Here is a 14,812-nt window from a genome sequence, read left to right on the forward strand (position 1 = left end):
ATGGTCTGGAAGACAGCTGGAGCGTTACAAAGACCGAACGGCAGAACGGAATATTCCCAGTGTCCTGAGGGTGTGTTAAAGGCTGTCTTCCACTCATCGCCCTCTCTAATACGTACCAAGTGATAAGCGTTGCGCAGATCTAGCTTGGTAAATACGCGCGCTCCCTGTAATAATTTGAATGCTGAAGACATTAATGGCAAGGGGTACTTATTCTTAACAGTAATGTCATTCAGCCCTCGATAATCAATGCACGGACGAAGAGACCCGTCTTTCTTTTTTACAAAGAAAAATCCAGCACCAGCTGGAGACGAGGAGCGGCGAATGAGACCGGCCTTAAGAGCGTCATTAATGTATTTATCCATAGCCTCTCTTTCTGGTTTAGCTAGGGAAAATATACGACCCTTAGGCGGAGAAGTGTTGGGAAGTAGTTTGATCTCGCAATCATACGACCGATGAGGAGGCAGAGAAGTGGCCCGGGACTTACTGAAAACCTGATACAGATCCGAGTACTCCGCCGAGACTCCTGAGAGATCGATAGCTGGAACCTGCGAGACAGAACAAGAAACAAGAGAAGGAGCAGGACCGAGACAAGAAACATAACACGAAGACTTCCAAGATAACACAACATTGTTCTGCCAATCAACGTGAGGATTATGTTTGGATAGCCAGTCATGACCTAAAATGACTGGCGATTGTGAATCCTCTAAGATGTAAAATTCAATCTCCTCACGATGATTGCCAGAAACAAACAAACTCACAGGGGGTGTGCGGTGCGTGATCACAGCCATATGCTGGCCCTTCAATGTCCAGGCAGACAAAGGAGAGGAGAGAGGGATGAGTGGAATACCCCAGGATTTGGCCAACCCAGCATCCAAAAGACACGCCTCCGCACCGGAATCCAGCAACGCCTGTGACGGGAAAGAGTTAATAATGACAGGTAGAGTAGTGCTGTTAACGGGAGGTTTAAATGACGATGCGCCCACCGAGACTCCCAGGTTCATCGGCGGGCGTGAGCTTTTTACCGGACATGTAGCTGCCAGATGCCCCGGCTTGCCACAGTATAAGCAGAGACCATGAGACAGCCGACGATTTCTCTCCCCAGCAGATATACGAAACTTGCCCAGCTGCAAAGGCTCCTCGGAGGGCGTTTCTGAAGCGATCTCCCCTGGTTCCGACATCCGCTGATGAAATGAGCGACGCAGATCTCTCTGCCGATGGCGAGACTCAACCCTCAGAGCCAGATCGATGACAGCTTCCAGGGACGTGGGTGGCTCCCTCAGTGCAATCTTGTCCTGAATGCCCGGTGTAAGACCCTCGAGGAATTGTGCTCTTAATGCCGCGTCGTTCCAGTTGCAGCAAATGGCGAGCGTCTTAAAACGTATAGCAAAATCAGTGACAGAGTCATTACGTTGCCGTAATCTCACCAACTCAGCCGCTGCCATGTCTCCCCTGAGTGAGCGGTCAAACAATCTTAACATCTCTTCCTCTAGAGCCTCGAACGAAAGTGTAAAAGGTGTACTCCACTCACGGGTGCCGATGCAAGCCGGAGAGAAAACAGAGACAGCTGGTATACCGCCTAAAAACAAAGCGAACCAGCTGTACCGAGAGACAATCAAAGTCAAAGATATCCAGAATCCTCAAGCGAGCGGTCCGGGCGAAAACGAGTCCCCGAACGCCGAAAACCAACCCTGGGGTAACAAGAGGAAGAGACAGAAAACGACTGACAAGACAAGGCAGGGCAGCAGGACTGTGATAAAACAATGAGCGCGCAACAAAGGACAGGACTACGTGCAATATAAAGGGAAAGGTAAACGAGACACCACCGGTGAACAATTACCGAAACAAGGGGGCGGAGTTAGTGAACACACGAGGAACCGGCACCACAGGTAAACAACACACACACACACACAGATCACACAGCATCGATCACTCAGCAGTCATGACACATAGCTCTAAAAAGTTGGATAGCTGCAGGTTGGCCATTGGCTTGATAACAGTGGTTTATGAATAAATCTTTCACCAACCATTCACGTATTTACTAACAAAACAGGTACCTTGAGCAGAATCATATTAAAACTTCTGTCAAATCATGTTTTACATACAGTATGTAAGCAAACTCCAGGCTAATATTAACTTGTTTTGTCTTTATGTCTTATCCTTTTACCCATGACCGACAGACCCAAATCTTGTTTGGCCTGATGCTCAACCTTGTACAGTCCACCAAATGATGACCACTGCAAAGTGATGGGAATCACAGCCTGCCTCTCAAGATCAACATGACAACAGCAGACCATCTCTTATCTTACATGTTCAACTTTATTGCCACATAACATTGGATGGAGCATGTACTGTACAAACATCCAGCAAACAAAATATGGACTTTTTCGTTAGATCTTTTTACAGTTAGTAATGTATTATTAACATCCCACTCATTTGTATTCTAAGCCATCTATCTGTTTGTGCTAAAGTGTTTACAACTGAATGTAATGTCATAATATGTTAATATTCAGTATTGATCATTTGCATGTTTTGATGTGGCATATGTCATGATTTTAATGATTTCATGTAATTGTTGTCTATTTAGAGTTATTGTCTTTGCCAAATTTTATTGTTAATTTATTTAATTTTAAAGCAGCTATTTAACATCCATATCTCATATGTAGTAGTGATTTGTTATATTTGCATAATAATTCATATATTTATTTTGATTGTGATTTGAATACACATATTTATTATTGTATGATATCTCATGTAATGAAAAAGTGAAAATAAAAGTATTTTTTCTGATGTCTTGCAGTTCTGTTTTAAAACTGTTAAACCTTATAAAGTGCTATATATAAACAAAAATAATCCTCCTGACAGCTGATAAATGAAAGGGTTCTTTGTAGCACCACTGTAGTTCTAGCACTTTTTAAGGCAAGGTTCTATATAGAACCATCTAAAAAAGGGTTCTGCTATTGTTACAAGCTGAAGAACCCTTATTTGGTACTATATAGAACCATTTTTCTTAAGAGTGTATTGACTTTCATTTTTACAAATTGTGTTTCTCGTTTCATTACTGATCAGTCTACAGGTTATTAATATTTAGTGCTGTAACACATCCTAAAGTTTGCTTTCTCAGAGTTTTTCAGTATTAAAGTAAACCAAGTTTCTATTGGGACGAAAGTAACACTTATTATTTTTGTCCCGCTGCTAATACTGTTGCATTATTTTGAGCATTTTTATTATTCACATTTCATTTCATTTAAATTTTCGTGTTTATACTGTTAAAAAAATATTTGCAACACTTCAAGTTGTACTGTCTGGTCGCTTTTAAAACATTTGATGAAACTGAAATTAAAAATGAAAATGTAATTATTTTTTGCAAAGATAAAGGAAAAATATGTTTGCAGTAACATATTAACAAGGTCATAGTCAGCTATATGTAATAAAAACAACAGCAACACAAATAAAATCTGTTAAAAATAACTATTATTTTTAGTTATGAAATCAAAACAAACCAACTGCAGTTTGATTGATATTAATTGGATTGCACAATAAAAAAACAGATTTTTGCAAAAGTTATCTAGTTTTGTAACAAAACTCTTTGTGTGCGTGCTTACCTAAATATTTTTTTTTTAAACTTAAAGGATTAGTCCAGATAAAATCCAGATAATTTACTCACCACCATGTCATCCAAAATCTTTATGTCTTTGTTCAGTCGAGAAGAAATTATGTTTTTTGAGAAAAACATTCCAGGATTTTCTCATTTGAATGAACTTTAATGGACCCCAACACTTAACAGTTTTAAAGGGGACAGAGAATGAAAAACCATTTTTAGTCTACCCACATTCACAAACATACTAAAAGTGCTTAACATGTTAAACATCTCAGTCTCATAGAAATTCCTCTTTTAGAAATGTCAGCTAGAAAATGGCTCAATCTGAAAAACTGATGCTTATGACATCACAGGCATCTCACTGCCCCTCCACTTTAAAATAATTGGCTACATTTTTTGAGTGGCAGCAAAGTCAGCCAATCAGTAATGAGATTGCAAGTTAAGCCAGTAGGGGGAGCCAAATAGGTGCAAAACCACTTGTTTAAAATCCCCCACCCTAATAGAGCTATCTGAGAGAGGTTTTTAGGAAGCTTCTAAGAGACCCAAACAAAAACATTTTTGTCTACATGTTACATCACAGAACAAGGATAAATACCCTGTTCAATCATTCTATGTCACCTTTAATGCAGTTTAAAATTGCAGTTTCAAAGGACTCCAAACGAGGCATAAGCGTCTTATCTAGCGAAACGATTGTCATTTTTGGCAAGAAAAATAAAATATGCACTTTTAAACCATAACTATTCGTCTATCTCCGGTCCTGTGATGCGCCAGCACGACCTCACGTAATACGTCATCACGTCCACGGATGATGTATCGAAACTACGCCTCAGTGCTTACAAGTGTGGAGAAAGAGGACAGTTCCGATGTTGTTGTATGTGGAATGATACTAATTAATGTCTTTGTGTCAGTTTATTATTTAAAATTATCCGCAAATGTGCATTTCATATATCTAACACGTGACCTTTCCACGGCATTACACAATTGCGTGAGGTCGCGCTGGCGCTTCACAGGACCAGAGATAGACGAGAAGTTATGGTTTAAAAGTGCATATATATTTTTTTTCTAGTCAAAAATGACAATCGTTTCGCTAGAAAAGACCCTTTTGCCTCATCTGAGATTGTGTAGAGTCCTTTGAAACTCTGTTGAAACTGCAATTTTATAACTGCAATAAAAGTGTTGGGGTCCATTAAAGTCCATTAAAATTAGAAAACTCCTGGAATGTTTTCCTAAAAAAAACATAATTTTTTCTCGACTGAACAAAGAAAGACATCAACATTTCGGATGACATGGTGGTGAGTAAATTATCTGGATTTTTTTTAAGAAAATGGACTAATCCTTTAAGCCACTATTGACATCTAAGATATGGTTCAAAATATTTTCTTCTTTTTTTCATGTATAATGTTCATGATATTTGCATGTAATTGCTCAGGTGTCTTTACATTTATTTAGAGAAGAAACACGTTTGTTTAAAACTGGTTTGAACAAAACCCCTGTGATGAATGGTGACTATTGCCGTTTTATTATAAATATATTGCATGCAAATGTGATGCATGATTCAAATTAAATGAAATGGATTCGGATTAAGCAACATCAGAATATTTAGTTATTTCTTCATAAAATATGAACTTAAAAACATAATGGTTAAAACATACAGGTAAGGAAATACATTAACTGGGGAAGTTTTTATGTATTCTTGACGTCATTGAGTGACACATAAAGACACGCCTGCTGTTTAACTTGGATGTGTTTCCTGTGATGAAACCGAGAAAATCCCAGCAGACTTATAACTCTTACGACATCTCTAAACAAATGTGTGTCAGTGAATGGGCAAAAAGTCTAAGTGGCCATTACTGTCATGATTCAGGTAGTAAAAGTAAGCTCGAATTGTGGGAACGGTTCCTCCTGGGAAGAAGTTGCAACCGGCAAAATCCATATGACGAAACCCTTAACGGACGTAAAGATCGGCAACGTGAGCGCGTTTGCATTTTCCTAAGTCGTGGAGTTTCGCCCACGTAACGCACTTTGCTAAAAGTTCCCGTTGTTGATCAATCTCAATGGGTTTAAATAGAGCAGATGAAGTCAAATCTTCATTACACTTCTACAACACACCATGGAGTCTCTGTATCTCCGTAAGTAACTCGTGTCTTTATATGCACTCATGTTTGAATTTCAAGAGTTTTGCTATGACGCTGTTTATTAAATGAATTTTTGCATTCGATAAACCAAACTTTATTTTCACCTCACAGTCCTCGCAGTCCACTGCTGTGTCACGCTTCTCTACGCAGCTCCGCTTCCACAGCACGACGCGTTGGCCCGCGTTGTGGAGCGCGGCGTCAGTTTAGTGAAGAAGATTCTCAACGACATTCCGCGAGTGCACGAAGCATACGTCAAAAAAACGGTGAGCGTGTTTACTGTATTGTTTGTCATGACGTTAACACTGTATATGTCAGCTATATACTAAACCTCTATTCATGGTAAATGTGTTGCTTGCAGGGTTTGGACCTTGAACTCTCCAGTGAATCGCACGACTTGGAGTATTTATTAAGTGACTTTGGGATTCCTGCGCCACCGGTGCTCAAGTCGATATCAGAGGAGTTTACTTTGGTAAAGAAAACTTTTAAAAAGATAAAACCTGTATAGTGTTTATGCAGGCATGCTTTATTTTTGTTGTAAAAATCAATAGTATGAATGATTGTTGTTGTGTGTGCTCTTCATCAGGCTATGAGCTTGAGTCATATGGTTGAAGGTTTGGATCTACACCACGAGCTTCTGCAGGACATAATGAGCTCCACTGAAACACGTGACAGTCTGCTTGCGGATATAAAAGAGTTGGCTGATCAGATCAAAGAGGTATCAATCTTTTCTTCTGCTTTTTCGGGTTGCTTCAAAGTAAATGTAAACAACAACACTGACACGCATTTTACCCCAAAAGAAACATGTGCATGTTTCTTTTAAAGGTGCCGTAGAATGTAAAACTGTATTTACTGAGGCATATATGAACAATACGAGTTCTGTTCATGGTAATGACATATCATGAGCCCCAAACACAATTGTTATGTAAACTTTGTGCATACAAAGCACTGCTGTAAAACAGACCAATCTCAACATGACACCAACTGTGATGTCATAGTCGAGATGTACGCCCCAACATTAAATTACACATTAGTTACAATGTTGTTACAATGCTTAAAACAAAGTTGTGACTGCCGAGTTAGCGCTATATGCTAGTGTTTAGGCTGAACTTCCACTATTGACATTACAGTTACGTTTTGCAGGTCCATACTGAAAAAACACAAACTTACCACTCAGAAATGTCCATTAACAATCTCAGAATAATTGATTATTCCTCAAATTCTGTATCTTCGTCTGATACAGACTCAAACATAAGGTCTGTTTACAAACACACAGAGCTACTGAACTGAGCTGCTCAGAGAAACAGCCAATCAGAGCTGAGCTCAACATTATTATTCATGACCCTTTCAAATAAGGTGATAATAGACCATTTCATTCTTAAGGACAAATCCTAGGGTTGTAAATGGTAGGGGTGTAACGGTACGCAAAAATCACGGTTCGGTGCGTACCTAAGTTTTAAAGCCACGGTTCGGATCATTTTCGATACAGTAAGGGAAAAAATGCAAACATTAAACTGCAGGTTGTTTATTACTATAAACTTTTTTTAACAATTTGTTTACACTTTTTTAAAACACTTTTTATTAAAATATATTATATAAAATAAAAAAGAATAAATAAAAAATAAAAAAATACTACTGCAAAGTTCTACACTAAATAACATACTTTTTACATTATTTTATAACAGTAGGTAACTCTTTTCTTAACCTTCTCTGAAACTTTTTCTACTAAAACCTTGCACTAAACTAACAAATTCAATTCCTGAATACATTTATGAACATTCTGTTTTGATTTATTTTGGATTTTTTTTAAGTCACAGTATTGAATTGGCTATATACCATATCTGTATAAAATAATATTACTGCTCTATGTGTAACTGCATAGCAAGCAACATGATGATATACTTATTATAAACTCATATTGGGATTAGTGAGTTGCATACATAGCCATCTTATATCTTTTGCACATTTCTCCTAATCTTTGCTTGTGTTGCCAATGTAAGCTGTGACTTAAACTAACAAACCCATCCGCAGCTGAGTAACAGCTGAGTAAGCCCGGGTTACAGCTCTTCTCTGTCCCAACCAGCTGATCGCATTGTGACAATGATATGATTGACGTGATGTGCAGATGAAAAATCTGATCACGCATTCCTTATTCTCGCTGTCACAGAAAGTGCGTCTCATGATTGCGTAGCAACGAAAGACACGCATCCTCTCACGCACTTTTGAAAGAACAAAACAGCGCATTGACACGTGTTTAACATGCGCTTTTAGACGCGACACATAAACGTTTACATCAATAATCAAACGGATATACAACTAAGTAAATACAAATCTTTCTGCAGGCCGAATTATGTTATATGTTTGACAGAAGACTTGCGCTGAACGCGGAGACTTCCGCAACTTAATTTGTTCGTGTGGAAACTTGAAAATTGAACTATGTTCCGCACACAAAAGATTGCATTCGGCCATTCGGTGCACAAGTGCACGTGCCGAAAGCCCTGTACCGAAATGGTCCAGTACAAATACACGTACAATCTCTGGATCATTTTTGCACTTAATAAAGTCACATACAATCTAACACATTGTTTCAATGCATTCTTTGGCACCTTTAAACAATATTGTGTTCTTTAACAGAATATGAGGCCCATAATTCACTTATGAGTTACTTTGCTTCAGTGACATACAGTAATTTTTTATTTGTATTATTTTATTTATGTTCTTACATAATGTTTTAATTTATGTAGCTTTCACTGTCAGAATAAAAAAAAAATTGCTTTCTGTCACTGGGGCAGTACCCTTTAAATTTAGCATTTAGATAAAGATATGTATACATTTGGTACCAATGTGTACTTCTGACGTACTTATATAAACACTTTAGGTAGAACTTTGTATTTTTAAAAGGGTACCGCCCCATTGACCATTTATTTGACAATTCTGATTATGTTAAGATCAGATTATCTGTTGATCTTTGCAAAGTGCCGTCACTGAGCAAACCTTTTATTTATAATCCTTATTCCTAAAAATAGCTTTGATTGTAAAAGAAGTTTAACTTTAACATTATGTTTTCTTGCTTAGATGCAGAAGTTGGTACAGATTCCCGTCACAGTATACAAGAGAAATCTTCCTGACTTCTCTTCACGACTCAACAGTAATTATAAAGTCCAGGTAGCCGCTCATCTGTCACTTCAGCAGCTGAACAGGTTTACACAAGCTGTCTTCCGGGGTCTGCGTCACATTGCTAACCTGAACCAGTTCTGTGCTAAACCACAAAATCTGCTGGACAAACAGTGTGTATGGTAATGGTTAACTGTTATCATACACGTAAGGTCAAGGGTTCGGCCTAATACCAAGCTGGGAGCATTCGTCCCGGACAGCTGCTCTAGTCCTGCCTCACAGTTAACAAGTTCGCCTGTCTTAATCGAGACCCAAGTTCAACCTCCTGTAACAGAACTGCAAAGAGGAAGAAAGAGAGCAGTGAAGGAGGAAATGGGGAGGGATGCCAGAAGAATTGCAGCTGGATATAGAGGCATGGAGACCTTATGTACGCTCTTATTGATGATTGACAGGCCTGAATGTTTAGGCTCCTCCCGAACCTTTGTTAAGAACTTAATTAAAAAGAGCCAATCGTCAACCATTAAAGAATGGAATCCTCTGGGGAAGGGACACGACTTCCTAAAAAAGCTTTCTTTTAAAAGGATACATATCACTAATTTTATCTGACACCTGCTGTCCTGGATATATATATATATATATAGGTTTATGTAAATATTTATTTATTTATTTATTGTTGGTATTGTTTGTTATTTATATTAACAGTGGATGTAAATTATGTGATGTTTTTCAATTTTTCTTGGACAAATATAATTTATTTATTTATGTATTTATGTATTACTCATTCACTATTGAGTCCACTATATGGGGAAGAAGCATTATTTTGGAATAATGGATTGTACTGTAAAATAGTAAAAAGTTTACTTTCTTACTGTTTATCACATTTGTAATGTTTATTGTATTTTTGATAATAAAATAAACAAAACAAGTGCTTGTCATGTTTATTTACTGTTATCTTTATTTATTATATTAATACAATTATGTATTATATTTTAAATTAAAGATATCTCATTTATTTTAAATATTTTTTAAAGTAGAAAATAACTGACAACAGCAAGAACTAACAAAAGTGTATAAACGTAAATTTGTGACGTTTACTGTCAGTATCCTTCAGCTGATTCCAGTTACGCCCCAGCGCCCCCTATTGACAGGCAACCACTGATTACACAGGTACATTATTGATTATTCTTTAGGGACAAGGTGTACTTTTGAAAAGGTATTGCCCAATGACAGCTAGGGACCACTATTTGATTATTTTCTTCTGACAGTGTACAAACGAGCTAATAAAAGATTTCAAATCGATATTTTGTGTTTAATAATGAACTGATTTGGCATGTAGCTGTATAATAAGCAGGATAATGTACAGCCAGCTGGTTGATATTGCAAAGTAAAACACTTTAAGGTGATACAAGATCCTTCTTCTCTGTGATCACACCTGTCCAGATCTATTCTGCAATGAAATCAGGCTGTACATAAAAAATATAGTGAGCAGCCAAAAGAGAGTATCAGCGAAGATAGAGAGCAGACACAAGAGAGTATCAGTGAAGATAGAGAGCAGCCAGAAGAGAGCAACAGTGAAGATAGAGAGCAGACACAAGAGAGCATCAGTGAAGATAGTGAGCAGACACAAGAGAGCATCAGTGAAGATAGTGAGCAGACACAAGAGAGCATCAGTGAAGATAGTGAGCAGACACAAAAGAGCATCAGTGAAGATAGTGAGCAGACACAAGAGAGCATCAGTGAAGATAGTGAGCAGACACCAGAGAGCATCAGTGAAGATAGTGAGCAGACACCAGAGAGCATCAGTGAAGATAGTGAGCAGCCAGAAGAGAGTATCAGTGAAGATAGTGAGCAGACACAAAAGAGCATCAGTAAAGATAGTGAGCAGACACCAGAGAGCATCAGTAAAGATAGTGAGCAGACACAAGAGAGCATCAGTGAAGATAGTGAGCAGACACAAGAGAGCATCAGTGAAGATAGTGAGCAGACACAAGAGAGCATCAGTGAAGATAGTGAGCAGACACAAGAGAGCATCAGTGAAGATGGTGAGCAGACACAAGAGAGCATCAGTGAAGATAGTGAGCAGACACAAGAGAGCATCAGTGAAGATAGTGAGCAGACACAAGAGAGCATCAGTGAAGATAGTGAGCAGACACAAAAGAGCATCAGTGAAGATAGTGAGCAGACACAAGAGAGCATCAGTGAAGATAGTGAGCAGACACAAGAGAGCATCAGTGAAGATAGTGAGCAGACACCAGAGAGCATCAGTGAAGATAGTGAGCAGCCAGAAGAGAGCATCAGTGAAGATAGTGAGCAGACACAAAAGAGCATCAGTAAAGATAGTGAGCAGACACAAGAGAGCATCAGTGAAGATAGTGAGCAGACACAAGAGAGCATCAGTGAAGATAGTGAGCAGACACAAGAGAGCATCAGTGAAGATGGTGAGCAGACACAAGAGAGCATCAGTGAAGATAGTGAGCAGACACAAGAGAGCATCAGTGAAGATAGTGAGCAGACACAAGAGAGCATCAGTGAAGATAGTGAGCAGACACAAAAGAGCATCAGTAAAGATAGTGAACAGACACCAGAGAGCATCAGTAAAGATAGTGAGCAGACACAAGAGAGCATCAGTGAAGATAGTGAGCAGACACAAGAGAGCATCAGTGAATATAGTGAGCAGACACAAGAGAGCATCAGTAAAGATAGTGAGCAGACACCAGAGAGCATCAGTAAAGATAGTGAGCAGCCAGAAGAGAGTATCAGTGAAGATAGTGAGCAGCCAGAAGAGAGCATCAGTGAAGATAGTGAGCAGACACAAAAGAGCATCAGTAAAGATAGTGAGCAGACACCAGAGAGTATCAGTGAAGATAGTGAGCAGCCAGAAGAGAGTATCAGTGAAGATAGTGAGCAGACACAAAAGAGCATCAGTAAAGATAGTGAGCAGACACCAGAGAGCATCAGTTAAGATAGTGAGCAGACACAAAATAACATCAGTAAAGATAGTGAGCAGACACCAGAGAGCATCTGTAAAGATAGTGAGCAGACACAAGAGAGCATCAGTGAAGATAGTGAGCAGACACAAGAGAGCATCAGTGAAGATAGTGAGCAGACACAAGAGAGCATCAGTAAAGATAGTGAGCAGACACCAGAGAGCATCAGTGAAGATAGTGAGCAGACACAAAAGAACATCAGTAAAGATAGTGAGCAGACACCAGAGAGCATCAGTAAAGATAGTGAGCAGACACAAGAGAGCATCAGTGAAGATAGTGAGCAGACACAAGAGAGCATCAGTGAAGATAGTGAGCAGACACAAGAGAGCATCAGTAAAGATAGTGAGCAGACACCAGAGAGCATCAGTAAAGATAGTGAGCAGCCAGAAGAGAGTATCAGTGAAGATAGTGAGCAGCCAGAAGAGAGCATCAGTGAAGATAGTGAGCAGACACAAAAGAGCATCAGTAAAGATAGTGAGCAGACACCAGAGAGTATCAGTGAAGATAGTGAGCAGCCAGAAGAGAGTATCAGTGAAGATTGTGAGCAGACACAAAAGAGCATCAGTAAAGATAGTGAGCAGCCAGAAGAGAGCATCAGTGAAGATAGTGAGCAGACACAAGAGAGCATCAGTAAAGATAGTGAGCAGACACCAGAGAGCATCAGTAAAGATAGTGAGCAGCCAGAAGAGAGTATCAGTGAAGATAGTGAGCAGACACCAGAGAGCATCAGTAAAGATAGTGAGCAGACACCAGAGAGCATCAGTAAAGATAGTGAGCAGACACCAGAGAGCATCAGTGAAGATAGTGAGCAGACACAAGAGAGCATCAGTAAATATAGTGAGCAGACACCAGAGAGCATCAGTAAAGATAGTGAGCAGACACAAGAGAGCATCAGTGAAGATAGTGAGCAGACACAAAAGAGCATCAGTAAATATAGTGAGCAGAAACCAGAGAGCATCAGTAAAGATAGTGAGCAGACACAAGAGAGCATCAGTGAAGATAGTGAGCAGACACAAGAGAGTATCAGTGAAGATAGAGAGCAGACACAAGAGAGCATCAGTGAAGATAGTGAGCAGACACAAGAGAGCATCAGTGAAGATAGTGAGCAGACACAAGAGAGCATCAGTGAAGATAGTAAGCAGACACAAGAGAGCATCAGTGAAGATAGTGAGCAGACACAAGAGAGCATCAGTGAAGATAGTGAGCAGACACAAAAGAGCATCAGTGAAGATAGTGAGCAGACACCAGAGAGCATCAGTAAAGATGGTGAGCAGACACAAGAGAGCATCAGTGAAGATAGTGAGCAGCCAGAAGAGAGCATCAGTGAAGATAGTGAGCAGCCAGAAGAGAGCATCAGTGAAGATAGTGAGCAGCCAGAAGAGAGCATCAGTGAAGATAGAGAGCAGACACAAGAGAGTATCAGTGAAGATAGAGAGCAGCCAGAAGAGAGTATCAGTGAAGATAGAGAGCAGACACAAGGAGCATCAGTGAAGATAGAGAGCAGACACAAGGAGCATCAGTGAAGATAGTGAGCAGCCAGAAGAGAGTATCAGTGAAAATAGTGAGCAGCCAGAAGAGAGTATCAGTGAAGATAGAGAGCAGCAGACACAAGAGAGTATCAGTGAAGATAGTGAGCAGCAGACACAAGAGAGCATCAGTGAAGATAGTGAGCAGACACCAGAGAGCATCAGTAAAGATAGTGAGCAGACACAAGAGAGCATCAGTGAAGATAGTGAGCAGACACAAGAGAGCATCAGTAAATATAGTGAGCAGACACCAGAGAGCATCAGTAAAGATAGTGAGCAGACACAAGAGAGCATCAGTGAAGATAGTGAGCAGACACAAAAGAGCATCAGTAAATATAGTGAGCAGACACCAGAGAGCATCAGTAAAGATAGTGAGCAGACACAAGAGAGCATCAGTGAAGATAGTGAACAGACACAAGAGAGCATCAGTGAAGATAGTAAGCAGACACAAGAGAGCATCAGTGAAGATAGTGAGCAGACACAAGAGAGCATCAGTGAAGATAGTGAGCAGCCACAAGAGAACATCAGTGAAGATAGTGAGCAGACACAAAAGAGCATCAGTGAAGATAGCGAGCAGACACCAGAGAGCATCAGTAAAGATGGTGAGCAGACACAAGAGAGCATCAGTGAAGATAGTGAGCAGCCAGAAGAGAGCATCAGTGAAGATAGTGAGCAGCCAGAAGAGAGTATCAGTGAAAATAGTGAGCAGCCAGAAGAGAGCATCAGTGAAGATAGTGAGCAGCAGAAGAGAGTATCAGTGAAGATAGTGAGCAGCCAGAAGAGAGTATCAGTGAAGATAGAGAGCAGCAGACACAAGAGAGTATCAGTGAAGATAGTGAGCAGCAGACACAAGAGAGTATCAGTGAAGATAGAGAGCAGACACAAGAGTATCAGTGAAGATAGAGAGCAGCCAGAAGAGAGTATCAGTGAAGATAAGAGAGCAGCCAGAAGAGAGTATCATTGAAGATAGAGAGCAGACACAAGAGAGTATCATTGAAGATAGAGAGCAGACACAAGAGAGTTTCACTGAAGATAGAGAGCAGACACAAGAGACTATTAGTAAAGATAGTGAGCAGACACAAGAGAGTATCAGTGAAGATAGAGAGCAGCCAGAAGAGAGTATCAGTGAAGATAGTGAGCAGACACAAGAGAGTATCAGTGAAGATAGAGAGCAGACACAAGAGAGTATCATTGAAGATAGAGAGCAGACACAAGAGAGTTTCACTGAAGATAGTGAGCAGACACGAGAGACTATTAGTGAAGATAGTGAGCAGACACAAGAGAGTATCAGTGAAGACAGACAGCAGACACAAGAGAGTATCAGTGAAGATAGAGAGCAGACACAAGAGAGTATCAGTGAAGATAGGACATGTACAGCAAAGGGAGACAGAACCAAGCAAACAGAGGAGAATAACTGAGTATACCTTCAAGATTTAAGATTTTTATTTGTCACAT

At 39.7% G+C, this 14,812-nt stretch overlaps 1 protein-coding gene across 1 annotated transcript; it reads left to right on the plus strand.

Annotated features, from left to right (window-relative positions):
* The first annotated feature begins 5,210 nt into the window (after positions 1-5,210).
* On the plus strand, positions 5,211-9,741 carry csf3b (colony stimulating factor 3 (granulocyte) b). Its single transcript, XM_065294873.2, has 5 exons — positions 5,211-5,727; positions 5,845-5,996; positions 6,092-6,202; positions 6,317-6,448; positions 8,806-9,741. The coding sequence occupies exons 1-5, from the start codon at positions 5,709-5,711 to the stop codon at positions 9,028-9,030; spliced, it is 639 nt and encodes a 212-aa protein (XP_065150945.2). The 5' UTR covers positions 5,211-5,708; the 3' UTR covers positions 9,031-9,741.
* The last annotated feature ends 5,071 nt before the right edge of the window (positions 9,742-14,812 follow it).

This window comes from Paramisgurnus dabryanus, chromosome 19 (genome assembly GCF_030506205.2).
Source record: "Paramisgurnus dabryanus chromosome 19, PD_genome_1.1, whole genome shotgun sequence".
Taxonomy (NCBI): domain Eukaryota; kingdom Metazoa; phylum Chordata; class Actinopteri; order Cypriniformes; family Cobitidae; genus Paramisgurnus; species Paramisgurnus dabryanus.